Source organism: Heterocephalus glaber, unplaced genomic scaffold, assembly GCF_053883595.1.
Source record: "Heterocephalus glaber isolate CG9 unplaced genomic scaffold, H.glaber_assembly_v1.0 deba00000122, whole genome shotgun sequence".
Taxonomy (NCBI): Eukaryota; Metazoa; Chordata; class Mammalia; order Rodentia; family Bathyergidae; genus Heterocephalus; species Heterocephalus glaber.
The window spans coordinates 76,328,260-76,347,861 of NW_028258138.1; the positions used below are offsets into that span (position 1 = coordinate 76,328,260).

General features: G+C 39.1%; 1 protein-coding gene across 1 annotated transcript in view; it reads right to left on the bottom strand.

Moving 5' to 3' along the window:
- Wdr48 (WD repeat domain 48) overlaps window positions 1–19,602 on the bottom strand; it is a 50,374-nt gene that overhangs the window by 11,864 nt on the left and 18,908 nt on the right. The window contains exons 3-11 of the mRNA XM_004835237.3: window positions 17,701–17,779; window positions 16,620–16,702; window positions 16,382–16,511; window positions 14,259–14,347; window positions 13,822–13,923; window positions 9,575–9,799; window positions 7,102–7,176; window positions 5,952–6,054; window positions 4,073–4,170 (exon numbers count right to left, since the gene is read on the bottom strand). Of these exons, the coding sequence (XP_004835294.1) occupies window positions 4,073–4,170; window positions 5,952–6,054; window positions 7,102–7,176; window positions 9,575–9,799; window positions 13,822–13,923; window positions 14,259–14,347; window positions 16,382–16,511; window positions 16,620–16,702; window positions 17,701–17,779 (984 nt within the window). The remainder of the gene's footprint in view (window positions 1–4,072; window positions 4,171–5,951; window positions 6,055–7,101; window positions 7,177–9,574; window positions 9,800–13,821; window positions 13,924–14,258; window positions 14,348–16,381; window positions 16,512–16,619; window positions 16,703–17,700; window positions 17,780–19,602) is intronic.

Consider the following 19,602-nt stretch of genomic DNA (forward strand, 5'->3'; position numbering starts at 1 on the left):
ATTTCCAAGGACAGCTCACTTCTGAACCATATCAGGGAGTATTGCCTTTATTCTCATCTCAACAGCAACCTGGCTCTTTCCTGAGAGGCCTACTTCTTCAGCCATCACCTCAAAAGGAGACTCTACTGATTCTCCCATATCCCAGTGCCATCTGGAGACCCTTGCAAAAACTACTTCCCTAAGCCCATGTCATTTATGTGTAAACACCTCTTCCTCGCTGCCATCTAGTCCCAGTCAGGCTCCTTCATTCACCCGACGCTCAAGCCGGGGTTACCATCCAGCAGTCCAACTCAGGTACTTGCCTTCTTCTCAGCAACACTGACATCCACAAGGACAACACACAGGACACAATGGCCTCTCAATTCCTTGATAATACTGCCACTATAAATTCATGGCCTCCAATCTCAACTAGATAATTACTGCTATCTGGGATTCTTTTGTTTCCAAAGTCTGTTCTCCACAAGAAGTCTATCAAGTCTCTACTCTCCTCATATCTTGGACCTTGTCACTTCCCCCACTACTGTCAGCACATAATTCTAACTCCTCGAAAAAGAGCAAGTGAAGCCCTGATGGAATTCCCTAAACTTTCTGCTTCCATTCTTCTGCTGCAAGAAAAAAGGTGCCCATTCTGGCTGTGCTCTGGATCTCATCACCTTTTGCTTCTTGGGATCTTGGACTATCATCACTTTACTTTTGTTTCTATTCTTGCTTGGCTTTATTCTCCTTAAGTAGTGAGACATGCTCAAATTTTTCTACCTTGAAATTCCAACAAACAAAAAACAAAATCTTCCCTTGGTCCTCTTACCCATAATCCTCTAGCTACTGCCTCATGCACTCCATCCACCCTGCAACTTGAATTCTTCAAAGATTTTCGCTGCTCAGATTCTCTCTTTCTTCACCTCCCAATTGCTACTGAACCCATTCCAGCTGGCTTTTGTCTGAAAGACTCCTGCAGAGGCCATTTCATGCTGGTTAAATCCATGTTAAGTGTCCATATTTTAAATGAACTCTCAGTCAGCTGATGGCACTAACCACAAGCTCCTTTCTAAACAATTAGTTCTTGAGGGGCCACTGACTCTGGCTTTTTTGTCCCTTTTTATCATATATCTTTGTGGCTTCCTTTTCCAACATTCCAGCAATAGAGATGACCTAGTTTATTCTCTTCTCAGTCTCAACATGTCCCTTGGAAACCCTGACATTTCCCATGACATCAATGCTAATCTAAAAGCTGATGACTGCTGGATGATTTTATTCAGCTCTGTTCTTTAACTTATGTATTAGACTGTACAAGCTCTCTGCCCTCCAGACACTTCTACCCAGACATCCCATAAAACTCAAATCTGTCATCTTTTTTTTTTTTTTTGGTACCAGGGATTGAACTTGGGTCCTTGTGCTTGGCAGGCAGGCACCGGAACCACTGAGCTAAATCCTTGGCCCTCAAATCTGTCATCTTCATCAGCATGTTGCTTTTTTCCTGCCACACATTTTCAGTCTTATGCTCCATATATCACTTTCAACCACCAAATTCTCCAATTCAGAAACGTGCGGCTTGTCCTTGCTTCTTCCTTTCCTTCATATTGCATCATTTTTTTCCATTCTCTTTTCTTCCACCCTAGTCCAGACAAATGCCATCTTTCAGCTGTATTATATCACAGCCTTCTGACAGAGATAGTAGCTCTTAAACATCTCAACACTACCTAGAAGTAGGTACCCCTACACAAGTTAGAAATGAAGACAGAGGTTTAGAAGTTCAGCATGTTCCATAGATCATTTAGCTAGTAGCTGAAAGAACCAAGACTAGAATGCAGCTCAAACTTCTATGATTTTTTTTTGGTACTGGGGATCGAACTCGGGTCCTTGCACTTGCGAGGCAGGTGGCGGAATCACTGAGCTAAATCCCCAGCCCCCACTGTCTGATTCTTAAAACTCCTGACTCCTTTACACTGCTTGTCATGTTTATTTGTTTATTTTTGGTACTGGGGATCAAACTCGGGACCTTGCCCTTGTGAGGCAGGCAAAGGCACCACTGAGCTAAATCCCCAGCCCTACTGTCATGTTTATTACACGAGACCATTTGATCTCAAAACACCAAGGTCTAGCATCTGGATATAGGAAGCTCTCAGATTACACAGAAATGCTAATCATGGCACATGTCAGCTGAGAATCCCACCTAAGTAGAACTGTCCCCTACTCACATAGCAGGATTATACTCAGGCATCAGCTAAACTAGACCAAGAATGGGCACCAGCTCAGATAGAAAATTGATCTCCAAGAGTAGCTGGTTTGGTCAGATTCTCTTGGGAATTCTGGAGACAATTAGGTGCCGGGCAAGCATGAGGTGAAGCCCAGCCTTAAGACGGAGATAAGGCCACATTAATAGTGGAGTTTCAAAGAGAAGAATCAAGAAATTCTGCTGATGAGTTCTTTAGGGATGGACTGAATCCTCCCAATCACCATGGGACTACTTTCTGAAATAAATTTGGGTATCTAACTCCCTGACAAGCATCTCTCTACTACAGAGAAAAAGCCCAGACTTTTGGCACTGCTGCAAACTTTCCACTTGAGCAACTAAAGCCTTCTGTTCTGCAGCCATGCTCACCCAACAACTGTTTCATACTGAACTTCCCACATAACTGTGCCACAGGGAGGAAAAATGGTAGTCAGGTGAAAGTTTCTATTCAGACAGTTCCTTTTTCTCAGTAATAAGCATGCTTATCTTTCTTCAGAGCACAAAGTTAACCTGAGTGAATCTCTCTTCTTTATAACCAGCTTAAATAAAACATCAGATCTTTCCATGTCTCTCTTCATATCCTCTTTCTCTACCATTAGATCCCCAAATCATGATGCTTAAGACATCTGTTTTCTGGCTTCCAGTTTCCTACTACATACACAAACTACTACTCTTAACATGGTATTCTCTTGCTCTAAAATGATCTAGTATTCTTCAGAATACTATTCTTCACCAAAGAAAGGTGAACTCTGGGCCCCGTGATTTTTAAGACTCTTTGGGAAAGGACCAAAATGCCATGTTTTACCCTTACACCTCCACTAATCCCTTATATTAACTTTAGTTTCCAAATAAATAAAACCAATCACTTTGTCCTAAATATGCATGTACCTTCCCTCTTCAATGCCTCAGCCATTCACTGCTTTTTCCTGAAATACCCTCTTTCCATTATCCATCTGCTGGGTATCTTTAAGCCCTGTTCAAATGATTTCTCTACCATGAAGCTCTCTTGACTTCTCCAACTGTAAGTACTGTAACTGCCTTGTCCATTAGTTATTGGATATGTTTATTCTTTAAGGTTTTTACCATGTTACCCTTTTCCCTCCTACCTATAAGGGACTGTGGTGGAGACTTTTCCATAATTTATGATCCTCAAACACAGTTCTTTGCTCACAATAATCACTACATCCAAGAAATATTTGTTGGGCAAATGAACAAGTACACCAACATTAAGGGACATTAAGGGACAGTGCTGTTTTTAGAATGTGGTTGAACAACTGAATGCATCTCAACTATCCCAGGGAACAGGGGGCAATATGACCCAGAGCTGTATTCTGCTTGTGCCAGAGATGCTCAGTGATGGCTATAAATCCTAAGAAACAGCAAAACTTATTTTGTGCACTCCAGTGGCTTTCAATGTAGGGTGATTCTGTATCCTTTCTTCTTCCCTCCTAACATCTGGGAATATCTGGAGTCAAGTTTGGCTGTCACAACTTGGGTGGGTGGGAGACTAGCGGCATTTACTGAGTAGAGGCTAGGGATACTGCTAAAGGTACTATAGTGAACCTAAGGAATTAACCAGCACGAATATCATTCCAAGCTAAGTTGGCATATAGAACAACTTGTAATACACTAACCATAGAAAATGGCTTCATTCAAATAGTTTAGGTACTTAAAAAGATAAACTATGGATTTATTTAACATGCATATAATAAAACAAATAGTTTTATTGCAATTAATTCTTAATTTATACCTCTATTATGTTTAGTATCATGTATATAAAAGGAAAAATAAAAGGAGTACATAATCCAACAACCTGTATATAATACTAAAAAAGATACTCACCTTCAATACATCCCAGTATGCCACGTTATTATTGGTATCTTTGGTTAATATATGTCTCTTATCATTAAGAATGTGACACTGAATAATACTAGCACCCCCTAAAAGGGGGGAAAAACACAATTAGCAAGAAATCCTTCTATATTTAAATTCACAGTATATTACTGGTATGTAACAGGAACATAAGCTATATTAGCCACTAGAAAAGGAAAACTAGAAGATTATATAATGTATAAAGCACTTTAAGGACAATCAATTATTTGTGGTTTATTATTTGAACTTATTAACATTCAAAGAAAAGCCAATTTATTATAGACTATAGATTAAAGAGCTCTTTACTTTAAGGGACTATGACCAGCAGAAAACTGCTGACAGCTAACAGTTTTATTCACTGAATAAAGTACAACTAATGACAGAAAATCTCTGGCAAGTACTATCCTGAATTCACTTCACTTCCCATCTTCCTTCTATGCTTCTTGAATGGATATCCTAGTCTAACGGTAAGAATACAACATCTAGGAACTACAGACAAATGCATCTTAAAGGATTCTAAAACCTAAGCTATGATATTAAACACATTTTGTTTTTTCTCACAACCAACATGCCACAACCAGGCATGTATGAGATAAGAACCACATCTGCCCTATTCTGCTTGTGCCACAAACATTAAACCCTATACAGTATACAGTAAGTCCCCGACTTGTGAACATTTAAGTTGTGAACTTCCAGAGATATGAATGGACCTCACACTGTGAACATTAGTAGATGCGAACAAGTCATGAAAATACCTCACATAGCTGCCAGACACTGTCAGAGTTGTGCTGCTGTGTTTACTGTACAGTGTGATAGTGTACAGTAGCACAGTACAGTTGGGGAATTACTCTGTATTTGGTTTTGTGTGTGTGTGCTTTATATTGTGTACTTGTGTCAAAGGTGTATAAGACTCATTTTGTGGGACTAAGGAAGGAATCTGACTTATGAACATTCTCCAGGAATGGAACTCGTTCATGAGTTGGGTATTTTAAAAAGAGGCTGTTGAAAAAAAAAATAAAATAAAAAGAGGCTGTTGGCTCTACCCTGGTTATTCTGCTATTGGGCAAAATAATTAACTTAAGAATGATGCTGCAATAAACATGGGTGTGGAAATATTGCTCTGATACACTGAAAAAATGTGGCATATATACACAATGGACTAGTATTCAGCCATGAAGAATAAAGTACAACTGTCATTTGCAGCAAAATGGATGGAACTAGAGGACATCACGTTAAGTGACATAAGCCAGACACAGGAAGACAAATACTGCATGTTTTCTCGTATGTGGAAATTACAAAAATAAAAAAGTTGGTCTGAATGTAGCATGATTACTACAGACTGGAAAGGGGCAGGGGAGACGGTATTTGATCAGTGTGTACTATATGAACGTAATGAATATCACACTGAACTCCATTAATGTGTATGATTAATATATGTTAATAAAAATGACCTCGAAGGGGCCGGGGATTTAGCTCAGTGGTTTCGCTACCTGCTGTGCAAGTGCAAGGACCCGAGTTCGATCCCTGGTACCAAAAAAAAAAAATGAACTCAAAGTCCCTTTTTAAGTCACTAATAGCATTTAAAATTTTTTTTTTGGTACTGGGGATTGAACTTAGGACCTTGCGCTTGTGAGGCAGGCGCAGTACCACTGAGCTAAATCGCCAGCCCAGCATTTAAAATTTTTTTGTACTAAAAATAAACCTATACATTATTAGTTTTTTGTTTACATCCAAATTACATTTAAAGAAGAAATTAAGAAATTAACTTTTAAGAAATTACATTTTTATCACTCTCTTAGTAACTATAACTAGCCTTAATAAAAGATATGAGACTTCACAATTTTCTTACCTTTAATAACCTGGTCAGGCTGTGTACAAAGGGGAGTTATAGGACTTGTACAGTCATTGTCATAATCTCCAGAGGTTCTAAAATTATGAATTCCCTTCAATGTCTAAAGGAACAAAATTTAATCATTTTATGCTCTACAAGTTTTGCTGTCTCTTTAAGATGGCAAGAAAAAGAAAAAGCAAACAGAAAACTTAAACAATTACTATATCAACCAAAAATATTTAGTCACAGTACAATTACTTAACATCATATTAAAAAAAAAAAGAAAAGAAAAAGGAGAGAATAGCATCCTTTGGGAGAAAAAAACCAGGCATAAAAGTTGGAGTACTGTTTCAGGTAAAATTATGTCAATCCAAAGCTGGCACAATGAAATTTAGACAAGAGATGTAAGGTTTTATAAGGAAAGAGCATTTGGTCTGCATATAAGCAGGAATAAATGAAGATATTCTCTCTTTTGTTTTCCACAAAGAGCCTGCTACACAAAAAAATTTAAGTAAAAAAAAAAAATTTAAGTCTTCTTTAAGATTTAAGAGTTAAAGGTGCTCTGGATAGTTTCTCTTTGTTTTTGGTCTGTTTCTATCCTTGTTCTTCATGCTATGAAGAACAAGGAAATAAACCTGAAAGCAATTTTCTGCTTTCTTATGTTTAAAAAAATTAGAAACCTGACAGATTTCTCTGACTTGCTGGTCCTTAGACTACTACTGACTTCCAGATGTAGCTTCATGCGGTCAGAAGCTAGGCTAGTACAGTATTTATTGGTTTATCAAGCAACACGCTTTTCTAACCACATCAAATTTTTTTGTTTCTTTTTGAGACAGGGTCTCAATATGCAGTACAGGCTGGCCTTGAACTCTCTATGTAGCCTCGGCTGGCCTCAAACTCACAGCAATTCTCCTGCCTCAGCCTCCCAAGTGCTGGGACTACAGGTATGCACCACCATGCCTGGCCTAACCATAACAAATATATACCTTTGTTCCTGACAAAGAGTCACAGGCTTCATTTTGACTATTAATTTTAGTATGATCGTCAGGGTCACACACCACTAATAATGGCTTTTAGGTTTCTGCCATTGCCCAAAGGTGTCTGGCAGATTTAAAATGACAAATCACATGCTTATAAATCTTTGCCAGGAATTCAGAGGTTCACTTACCCATTTATTTACTGTAGACTTGGTTGTTGCAACCCAGATTGCAGGGGGAGGATCAGCTGATCTATCCAGTTCCATCTGAAGACAGAGCACAAAAACATTGCTTTATTCAACAGCTGCAATGTTGACTACACCAGGGCATGTGTTAAGAGCACAGAGGCACGGGATATGGAGTCTCTTTGCTAAGGGAATCTGCAGTCCTATAAAAGTATAATAGGACCAACTTCGTATCAAAAACAGTGGCTATGCACTACAAGAAAAACCACCAACAGAGCTAAGAGACAATCTACAATGTGGGAAAAAATTTTCACCTGCTGTTCCTCAGACAAAGGACTGCTATCTAGAATATATAAAGAAATGAAAAACATCAGACCCCCCAAATTCAAAGACCCAATTCAAAAATGGGCATCTGAAATGAACAGACATTTCTCAAAGAAGTAAAAGCAGCAAATAAATATATGAAAAAATGTTCAACATTACTGGTCATTCGAGCAATGCAGATGAAAATAACACTGAGATTCCACCTCACCCCAGAAAGAATGGCTGCTATCAAGAAATCAACCAATACCAAATGCTGGTGGGGGTGTGGGGAGAAAGGAACCCTTCTCCATTGTTGGTGGGAGTGCAGACTGGTGCAACCACTGTGCAAATCAGTATGGAGATACCTCAAAGAACTAGGACTAGAGGTCCCATTCGACCCAGCTATCCCCCTGCTGGGTATCTTCCCCAAAGAATTAAAAGAATCATACCACAGTGATATATGTGCACCCATGTTTATAGCGGCACAGTTTGTAATAGCTAAAGCTTGGAAACAGCCCAAGTGCCCATCAACTGGAAACTGGATAAAGAAGATGTGTGTTGTCTTTTTTTATAAAATGGAGTACTACTCAGTCATAAAGAATGAGAAACTAGAGACATTTATAGCTAAATGGATGCAAATTGAGGCCATACTCTGAAGTGAAATAAATAGGACACACATGTAAATACTGAATAGTTTCTCTAGTGTGAGAAACTGAAAGTGTAAATAAGGATTAAAATGATTAAAATGAATAACTGATAACTTGAAATAGGAAAAGGTCCACAGGTGTAGGGGCAGTGGGAGGGGAAAGGGAAGGGAAAGAAGGGAAAGGAAAAATTATGAGAAAAGAAAAAAAATGGAAACAAAATCTATGTAAATAGGGAAGGGTGGAGGGGGTGAAGGGCGCACAGGTAATGGGGAAAAAAAATAAGAACCAAGATACATCATGTACAGATACAAGTACCCAATGATAAATGTAAACGTGTTATATATATAAAATGTACCAATAAAAGGATTAAAAAAAAAAACAGTGGCTAAAAGTTTTATGTGTGGTTGAGAGACCTAAATGAATACAGTGAAAAGGATGTAGACTTTGCATAATTTTGTTTTTGCTACTCTAGTTTTTAATATTTTCTTATTAACAAGGAAACACAGTTCTTTTTTCTTTGAAAATGTCTGTAGTAAAAAAACCACTTGAACACCACAACAAAAGTGAAAAGGGCACCTTACCCAAGGACAAGATACCTGGAAACATATTACTATATATTTTCTATTTTTAAAACACTTGATACTAAATGCATGTATATATTAAACAAATGGAATCCCTTTACATTTATTCACTACTATTCCTACCACAGGTAACTGCAGATGTAGAAAGCTGGACTCCCAGCTCTCAGGAGTCCTCCTCAGGTCAGAGATGCTCTTTCTAATGTTTGGTTACGATTGTGCTAACTTCTTGTCTTTCTCTACAGCCAAGATATCCTGGCATCTGCAGCACTCACAGAGCAGTGTTTCTCCTCCATGCTCCTCTTTCCATTAGCCTGCTGCTTCCTCACATGCTTCGTTAATTCAGCTTCAATGATCTACTTTTTTAAAGGATCACTGTTTGCTCCATTAGGGTGTGCCTCTATTTTGGGTTCTCTTTTACTCAATGACACAGATCTTAATTATCAGGATTGTTCTGAAGGAGTGAATGTCTGGAGTATGAAGCAGCTTGCTCTTTCTCCTCCCCTTCAGGTGTATTCTTTCACCTGCTTATTCCTGAGAACACGGACACATTTCCCATACCTCACTTTGCTTTGGTGTCTGCTTACAGATAATCTTACAGCTCACATTCCTCTTAAGTTCAGGTGAGAGGAGTGAGGCAAGCTTAGGAGCAAGTGTGAGACAACCCCACTAGAGTTCATTGGGAGAGCCATGCATCACTGATGCACCCAAGAAGTCACAATTACTTCTACAGGTGACCTCCAAACTACCCCAGCAACTATCCTAAGTATCTATTCTGATACTCTGCCACCCAGACAGGCATTCATTCTTCCTTACCATGTAAGTTCTACCTAAAGATAAAATAGCATTTTTGTTCAAGCCCCATAGTCGATTCATATTCTAATACAAATTTTGCTATACTTAGCTAACCATATAAAAACCTTAATTATAAAACTAAAATATATGACATACCTTGAGAACTGGTGCTTTTTCTTCACAAATGAGCACTCGAATGTCAGGGTTTCTTAGGTCTGTACAATAAATCTTCCTGTCCCTTCCTCCAGAATATACATGTGTGAAGGCATCATTGACTTGCAAGGCCCAAACCCCTTCATCATGTACTCGGTATGTTGCTATACATCTCTGCTGGCCAAGGGACCAAAGGCGAATTGTCCCATCAGAACTACCAGAGAGGCACTGCAAACAAGCAAGTAAAGTTAGAAACCTACTAAGGAGTTCTTGTTTTCCTGTGCCTTGCACTTGGCTTCCGCACTAACTCTACACCGTCAAGTACATACGTCTAATAACCTGTACTCCTGTCTCTAGTAAAGGATTGACAAACCCACACCACAGTCTGAAATGATCAAAGGCAACAGTGCACACTCAAGCAGGAGATACCTCTCATAAGACTGCCTCTGTCCTCTCTCCCTAGCCGCCTGTGTACTGTTAGTCTTGCAGGCAAGTCCTATTCTGATTATCTATTACTAAGGGAGGGAGGATTTGAAAGCAGCTGAAGATAAGGCTTCAGTGACCCCAGCGGCTTCAGCCTCCCCTGGGAACTTGGTAAACATGTAAATTCTTGGGTTCCATCCAGATCTAATGAGCAGGAACTCTGGTAAGGCCCAGCACTGGATACTTTAACAGGCCCTTGAAATGATTCTGATATACACTAAGTTTGATGAACACTGCAGTAGGCCAGCAAGCCTTCTGGGTCACAACTCTGTCTCATCTTCTCTTTCATGGCTCTGGATTCCTGACATCTTCAAAGGTCTCCTGGATTCTACTGACAGGAATAAGAAGCAAGTCCTAGTCCCAGGCTTACCACTCACTCTCTGTGTTACCTTGAACACTTCTAATAACTCACTCCTCAAGTGAGTTAACAGCAATTCTGACAATTTTGAATGTGCAGGAGAGTCAACTACATAAAAGCTGCTGACATACAAATTAAGCTGAATACACTGTGAGCATGAGAGCAACAGGCTGAATTGGCCACCCCAGACCCACACTTGGCCTGCTTAGTGTTCTCCAGCAGTTACTGTGGTGACTTGAGAGAGAACACAAGCTTCATTTCTTGTGAAAAAGAATGACCCTGAAGGAAAAGAACTACTGGTGCTGGAGTATGAAATTAATAAGCAAAGGGCTTCAAAGAAAAGAGTGTGGGCTTGGAGATTTGGGTTGAATAGATGAAGCTTTTAGGAATGTTAACGGTCTTTCACTATGCTAGGCAGGTTTCATTAAATGAGCATATACTAGGATGCTCCTTCACAAACTGCCAGGAGCATCTGGGGTTTAATCACCTATCCTAATGACAAAACAACAAAGAGACTAATAAACACAGAAACAGTAAGAGTAAGGTTATAAGTGCTCTGTATGTGGAGAACCCTGGCACTGTGGGGTAGGGGTCAGGAGGGTCTCTCCATTCCAGGAGGAGATGCTGGTCTGAGGTGGCAACACTATTAATAAGGCTCTGATCTACATGCACCTACACCTACAGAGAAAAAGGTCTAACAGAGGTGAAGGAAGGTAAAGATGATGCCTTGGAAATCCTCACAACTGGGCAACTTGCAATAGAGAAGAAATATGTTCCAAATCCAGAGTACAGATAGCAGCAGATGAGGAAACTCAAAGTTATACCAATTCTGATATAGAGCACAAAATCTCTCATGGTAGTCAGTATTCTAAGGCTACCAAAAATCAGGCCCCCAAACACAAAGCAACTGGTTTTAAAGTATAATGTTGGCCAATATCTTTGCAGCATTAAGAATTCAAGTGTTCCTTGTAGAAGCTGGATGAGTCATCAAAATATTTTTTACTGTCTCTGTCCCTCTCCTGGGTAAACATGGAGATGGTCATGATGAAACAACTTCAGAGACCAGAACAGAATGTCCCAAATTGTTTTGTTAAGTCAGACTGAGTGAAACAGATTCTGTAGCCCTGATCAGATGCTCTGTTTTCCAGGGAAGAGGGAAATACCCACATACTGGGGCCAGTATGCTCACCAACAGGCATGTTCCTGGGATGGTCACTCATTACTCAAGCTCAACTGCCAATGGAGAGCAGCCTGACACAGGCCTACAGACTCTTGTTAGGTCTGGGATTTGTATCACCAGAAAAATTCTGTGAGTGATACACAAGGACCTGCTCAATTCAAACCAAGATGATAGGTTGTCCCAGTTCCTCAAGCTATTAATTGCCTGAGTGAGTACAATGAATCAGAAGACAAGTGACTCTGCCCAATACTGGAACCAATCAAAACAACTGCAATTCTGACAGCCTTCACAGGAATAATTCCCTTGGGCAAATCCTCAATTAGATTTAGTAAATGAAATCTTACTCTACAATGAAGGAGCGAGGTAACAGGCAGATGTTCATGGGATTCATTGGCCTCCATCTTACAAGTCTCTAACAATGCCACCAGAGACCCTATAATATAAGCTTACATGGCAAGTCTGTAGGACACAATACACATTCTGGCCCAGAAACTATCTCTTCTGTATTACAATAGTTAAAATCAGGAAGTAGATATTTCTTCTTTCCTCCTCTTTCTCCCAATGAGTAGTTATTATAGTTTTGTTGATAGATTAATATAAATATGCTATATTGTTTGTAGTAAAATTTAGTCTACAGTTGCCAATAAGGAAAATGGATGAAGGGCAAACGAGATGAGGAATGATACCTATCAATTATGCACTCTCTAAGACAGATTTTAGAGTAGAGCCGCATTACTGTCTCTGGTCATAGTAAAATGTAGCTGACTTCAGAGGAAGTGCAACTATAGCTATGTACATGTGACAGTTAAATAATTTAGAGGAGCACATCCATTTGTACAAATAGGAAGCAAGGTATACAGTGCAGTGCAGGAGGGGCATTAGAAGGGCTGCCAGGTCCACATCCCCAATGAAAACCATGGAGACCATGTCTAGTCCTAAACGAAGCTAACTGAACGAGTATGAGCAACCATCTCAAGTGCAGCCCGGCAACTCTACTGCAAAGCAGTGAGAAGCTGACTGTGCTGGGCTTGACTACAAATGATTCCTACTTTGCAGATGAAGACATTAAAGACCAGTGAATGTGAAGTGCTGCCCTCAAGACACACAGTCAAGATCTTTCCATTTCCAAAGACCTCTAGAAGTATCTCCAAGTCACAGGTAACTTATGGTTGTGAAAAATGATTGCCTTTCTTTACTTTTCAAGACTGTCCACAACAGAATCTGAATCTGCTAAGCCAGAAAACAAAAGTTTCTCTGATTCATCTGTGAGGCAATTTCCATTGTCATATATCCACAGGAGTAACAGACTGATGGTGTATCCTACCTCACTATCTTCCTACTCACCAGTTTCTAACCAACACAATCAATTCCAATTATCTCGAAACTTCTCACTGCCTTCAGAAAGAAAAATAGCAGGGGAGACAGGGGTATGTGGTAGAGGGATATCCTACCATACAATGCTACTCAGTTTTTGTCTATTATTTACATTGATGAAAATAATTTTTCCACTACCTCAGAACAAAAGAATTGTGATTTCTAATTTACATATTTTGTAGCCAATAAGCTAACGTTTAAACATTTCTGAAATGTTTTTATATGAAATGCTGATTCTAAGTGGTATCAGAAAGTTAAACTGTGGGACATAGTCAACTGACAAAATGTGCCCAAGTCATAATTGCGTGAAATTTTCCACTTAATACAGTGGCAAAAAGTGTTCAATATTAAAGCTTCCTTCTGCTTTACAACACAGGAACCTACACACTAAGAGCTAAACCCCCACCGCCAGTACCAAGGACTGAACCCAGGGAGTGCTGAGTTCTTTTGTTTGAGTCCTCCTTAATTTTATTTTGAGACAGGGTCTTGCTAAGATACCCAGGCTTGCTTCAATCTTGTGATCTTCCTGCCTCAATCTCCCTAGGAGGTAGGATTATAGGCACATGCCACCAACATACATAACATTTTCAGTTATTTTAACTTCTCTATACCATAACTGTATATACTCCTCTGTATTAGAATTATTCCAAGGAAATTTCTTGTTTTCCCTTTACGTGAAAGTGACGAAACCAGAACAGTTTTAAAATATGGATAATATGTGCAGTTTTAAAGATTAAAATTTAGGCCATCATTTATACACATGGCTTTTGGTTCAAATCAACTTATACAACAATATGCAGAGTGAAGAAATCTCTGTTAAGGCCACTGGGTACATGTCCACCTGAAGCCGCATACCTGGGTGCCATCTCTGTTTAACAGCAGAGCTTTCACATTGTCTGTGTGTCCTTTAAGCTTCATTAGTTTTGCACATGTTCTTGGATCCCATACCCTTAAAACCTGTGAATTTTAACAGAATATTACACAAACTGAATATATAATTAAATTTAAATAAACAACTTTTACAAGTCAAACGACAACTATTAAATATTGTTTCAGTCAATGCCAGGTGTCTAATGCTCTTAACCTTAGGGAGGAAGCTTTTTTAATGTCCCAAAATACACAGCCGCCATCCCCCAGACAGCCATTACACAGTTACACTATTATTTATGCAAATAACGTTTTCTTTTAACATCCACTAGGCAAAACTGTTTATATATTTAATAATTTCCCAGAACAAATTATTTTGGTTTGTTTTCTTATACTCAAATATACTTTGTAAGGTTTCCCCTTACCTTCTCAGTGGAACCTGATACAATGATTGTTCCAAGTTGATTCATGGCCAGGCTATAAATAGAATCTTTGTTCCCACTTAAAGAAGAAGCTAGTGAGGATAAATGGAGCTAGTGTTAACAAAATTATCAGCTGTTTAGGAACTAGTGAGCAAAAATTACAGGTTTAATTATTTAATTTAGAAAAATCTTAGCTTTATGACTACTTTAAGGGAAGGAAATCTATAATGAAGATAATTCTAAACAACAGTATGATTAAAATGTATTATCTTTTTCTAGATTTGAGTAATACACATGCCCAATAGATATTTCCTTAACTGAACTGCACTGTCATTTAAAAACCATCCACAGGGCCAGGGATTAACTCAGTGGTTTCGCCATCTGCTGCGCAAGCACAAGGACCCGAGTTCAATCCCCGGTACCAAAAAAACAAAACAACAAATAAAAACCATCCACATAAGTAATATATTTTCAAAGACATACATGTACCAATAAACATGAAAAAATGTCCAAATTCAGTATTAGTCAAGGAAACACAAATCAAAGCAAATGGCAAGAATCATGCTTATATCCTTTAACTCAGAACTCAATATCACAGAAGTGAAAAATTGCATACAAAACTGTTTATAAATGTATGACCATAATTTTACAGTAAGTAAACATACCAAGAAATTATCAGTAAAGGAATTAATACATGTTAAGTGTTCAGAAAAACATCTGCTGGTTTTTGATGTTAACTATTATTATTTCTACAAACAAAAAAATAATTGTGTGGAATCCTCTCTGAATAAGTCTAAGCAAGACTACACACAGCAGACTATACCCACTAAGCCTCGCCTCCGACTTTGAAACAACTGTACTTTTACTGCATCGTGCCCTCCTCTTGAGTGTCCCTTTGAGGCAGGCCTGACATATGGAGAGTGAGAAACTAATAAAGTATCAGTACAGTAGTCCCCATAGGCACTAGCAGCTCAATCACAGCAAGATGCCACGGAGGTGAACAATCAAGGAGAACAGGGGGAGCAGTGTCTTCACATAGATTTCCTGATAAACACGGCAAAAGAAAATTCAAGAAATTATAAATACCAGATTCCCAACTTGCTATTCTTGGCATATAGTAGGTATTAGGTTATACTAGAAGTACATTTTTTGGGAGCAGGGTTTCACTATGTAGCTCAGACTGGCCTTGAACTCACTATATAGCCCAGGTTAACGTTGAACTCAGTGACCCTCTTGTCTCAGCCTTCTGTGCTGGGATTACAGGCCTGTGCCACCACACCTGGTTTAGAAGTACTTTACCTACATCAGTGTGAGGATTCCAAAGAGTCAAGACAAACTAGATCTATGATGGAGAGATCTAGATAGTCCAGGCCTATGTCTTGAACACAGACTTCCAATCTAGGCTAAGCCAAAAATGTGCTCCTCTAAGCCCATTCCGAAACCTGGCCTAGAGTGTTCTGGTAGGCTGGGCCAAATGTCATGCTGAATTTCAAACTGAGATCTGTATAAGTCTGAGATCTGCTAGTTCATTAAACAGCCACACTATTAACCTTGTGTGAATATCTCTGAATTGTCTCTAGAAGCATCCTGGCCTTTCTCCTCTCTTTTGGAATTCACTGGATTTTTTAGAGCTGCTCTGAAACAATCTTTCTTAATTAGCCCTGGAAATCTTTTCTTTCCCTGGGTATTGTCCACCTAGGTCATTAACTCAAAAGCTCACAATATATAATAATACTTTTAAGTCACCAAACTGCCTACTTTGTCAAGTAATCACAATCTCCTTCAATAATGCCTGAAAAGTGTGTGGGTTTGGGCCAGCCAAAGTTGTGGGAAATATAAAGTAGTGGTCAGACAGGCTCTTCTATCCTGCAGGGACTTTCACTTTAGCTGGGGAGCTAAGACATGTACATAGAAAAAAATAACCAGGTTATACCTGGAGAAGTGACCATGTTTAGACTGCAGTGAGGAACTAGCTTCTTGTTCTCTTAGGGGCTGGAATGCTATGGGTAAAAGCATTCTCAAAACATGAACAACTGTCTCAATGCAAACCTATTAGAGATGTTTTACAAACTATTCTTTATTTCAACTTAGATCACTTTGAAAGAAATTTTGACCAAACACCTTACTTGTGACAGTGTTATTTGAAGCAGTCAATGCTGTTAGAGTATTCACATCCCAAAGGAATATTTGTCTGTCCAACCCAGCTGATGCTACCAGTTCTTTATCCTTAGCATATGCTAAGGCCTTTACATAATCCTGTAACAGAACAGACATATTATGATCTAATCTGCAATAAGAAAAGCCACATGAAGTACTGAGATCCCAACATTACACTAAAGACAATGAGAACAGTTAGTGCTTTACCTTATGTGTCCTTAATGTTGACATGCAAAATCCCTTATGTGCATTCCATACTTTCACTGTCGTGTCAGAAGAAGCAGATATTACTAGAAAAGGCAAAGAATTAACAAAACCCTCAGTGGCATGCCTTTGAATAACTTTTAAAACTTACCTTAAACAAGGTAACGTTATCTCAAACTAAAGTTCACATGCATAATCTTAAAAACTCTCTCTAGAACCTAATGTATATTTGTAGGAAACCAGAAAATGAGGATCGAGGCCTAATTGACCTTCTCTGTGGGCACAAAAGAGAAAAACAGCAAGCTGTGCCTCCTTTGGCAAGTGCAGGCATGCTAGCACAATGCAAGTTCCAGAGAAGAGTCAATACAGCTGAGATCTGGATATTTACCTGGGTACATGCTGTACATAACAAAAGGCAGATGAATCATCTCTTAACCTAATTACTTGCTCCAGTGTCTAAGTGAGTAAAAGTGAGCTGAGCCAAATGCTCACGGCTCTTTGTCCCCTAGAGGAAAGATCCCCCTGGGCCCCTCATTCTCTGTGTCTTTAATCTCTGTTCTCCCCCTCTGGTTAGTCATTCCTAGCAGGCTCATCTCCTGCATATATTGCCATAAACACACAAACACAAACACACACACATACAATTACACACTTTTCTTTTTTAATAGGCAGTACAAACTTTTCCAATGTTCCAGATGAAGGTCCAAACAATTTGTCTGAGAAAAAATTTCTTTAACTCAGGCTGCAAAAATAAAAAGATCTTACCAAAAGAAGGTATTAATAAGGCTAAAGGAAAATATGTGTTATGTAAGTCTATTTAGTTCAAAACCAGGTAAAACTAATCTATGGTGTTCATAAGACAAAACAGCAGTTACCATGAGGCAAGGTGCACTGACTAAAGGGAGCCACAAGGGGGCTTCTGGTAAGCCATTCCGTAATTTTACTGAACTGTATGTAATCTTAAGGTTCGGGTACTTTTCTGTACGTATTTTATACTTCAATAAAAAAGCTTACATAAAAATGAAAAACATTATCAAATTGAATTAAAAACTTCTAGAAGCCCAAAAGCCAAAGAGATACTTACATGTTTTCCCATTACAACACAGTACAATGTCATTTACCCAATCAGTATGGTGTTCCATAGATGCTATGTACGGGTCTTGCTGACAATAAAAGAAAATTCATGAGTCTATATTAGAAAGTGAAATACATTACAGATTATAGATATGCTCAGATTCTTCAATTAATGTGACACACTGCTCAGAGGTCTTGGCACTGACAACTGACTATAGAGAACTGCACATAGGTGATGCTTCCATAACAGATGTAAATAACTTTGTTCAGGGCATTTCATGAAAGCCCAGGTTTCCAGAGTAATGCTTCATTTTTATGCCTGATCGTAGTGAAGGCAACAAGCTCTGAGTGAGGGGAAGCTGCAGGCTGGCGAAGGTTTGACTTTGCAGGTGGTGAAGGCTCACAGAAAACAGCATGGGGAGAGTCAAGTCAAGGACTGAGGGAACACTGCCTGGGCCACCATTTCAATTTAGTAACTGGAGACCCTTCTACTCTTTTCATCTGGCTTAATTACCAGGAGAAGCCCTTGAAAGAGGAGACTCTAGTTACAGCCTACACTGAAAACAGGAAAGTTTAGTACACTACATGGGCAAAGAAAACAGATTTCTATATGGCTATTTGAGAAATGATCCTATTCAATCTTGTCATAAACGGAAGACCAGAAAAGATGTTTGAGGGGAAGACAGGCGCATTTCCAGATTGTCCACATTAGTTCTTTTGAGTTTTTTCCCTTAATTTGTTTGAAATACTGTGAATTGTCAAAAAGATACATTCTAGTTCAAATATAAGTATCAGAAAGCACTTAAAAGCCAAACATAAGCCAGGCATAGTTGCTCACGCCTGTAATCTCAGCACTTGGTAGGCTAAGGCAAGAGAAATCACCATGAGTTTGAGCCAGCCTGGACTACACAGTGAGTTCAAGGCCAGTCTGATCTATGTAATGAGATCCTGTCTCAAAAAAACCGAAAAAAAAAAAAGCCAAACATAAAGTTTTATTTTCTGTTTTTGACATTGGCATACCACTGTCTTCACTGGCTAATGAATTCAAAGCCTGCTAGACTGAAGTCCACTTAAAAAACCTTACCTAGCAACTCTACCAGGTAGTAGTTCCTTTTCTGCACTGAACAACAGATTTGTAGAGCTTGATAAAAAGACACAGATTTTTTAAACTATCCAGGGTTTTAAAGTTAGGTTAGGTTCTAATTCACTGCCCCTTAATAACCATTTAACCAATGGTTGCTCTGAGCCTGTTTTCTCACCTATGATAATGGGTCAGAAGAGCTGCCTTGAAGGATTCCTGTCAGAATTAAAATCATGGTGGGTAGGGAAGTGCCAAGAATGGCACATAGTTAAGAGCTCAATGAATGCTCCTTTTCCTCCCCTAGATTTCCTTTCCCCTTCATTCACAGTACAGAGCATCAAGCAAAATAACAGGAATTTCCTCCTATTTGGGGATTTATCTTTCCATATACAGTATTTAACCTTGTTCCTTGTATAAGGAAAGGATACCTCTTGAAGAAGGGGACCATGCTGTCGTCACAGTTTTATACAACTTAGACTATAGAAAAAGATCCTAGGGGTTTTGTGGGTACTCTGATCACTTTTAAGAAAATATTGTTTAAGATTAATTATAATTGTAAAAGCATACCCAAGCTTTTATAAAATATATGGTTGCCAAGAAGCTTTTGGGGATCATACTTAGAGCAAAAAAAATGGTTGAAAACAGTCACTCTCTACCAGCCAAATATCATTGCTCCTTTGTGGCAGTGGACTCTTAAAAGTCCCTGCTGTGAGGCCGGAGATTTAGCTCAGTGATTTCGCCGCCTGCTGCGCAAGCACAGGGACCAGAGTTCGATCCCTGGTACCAAGAAAGTCCCTGCTGTGGCTATAATACTTCTGAAACTCTTGTAGG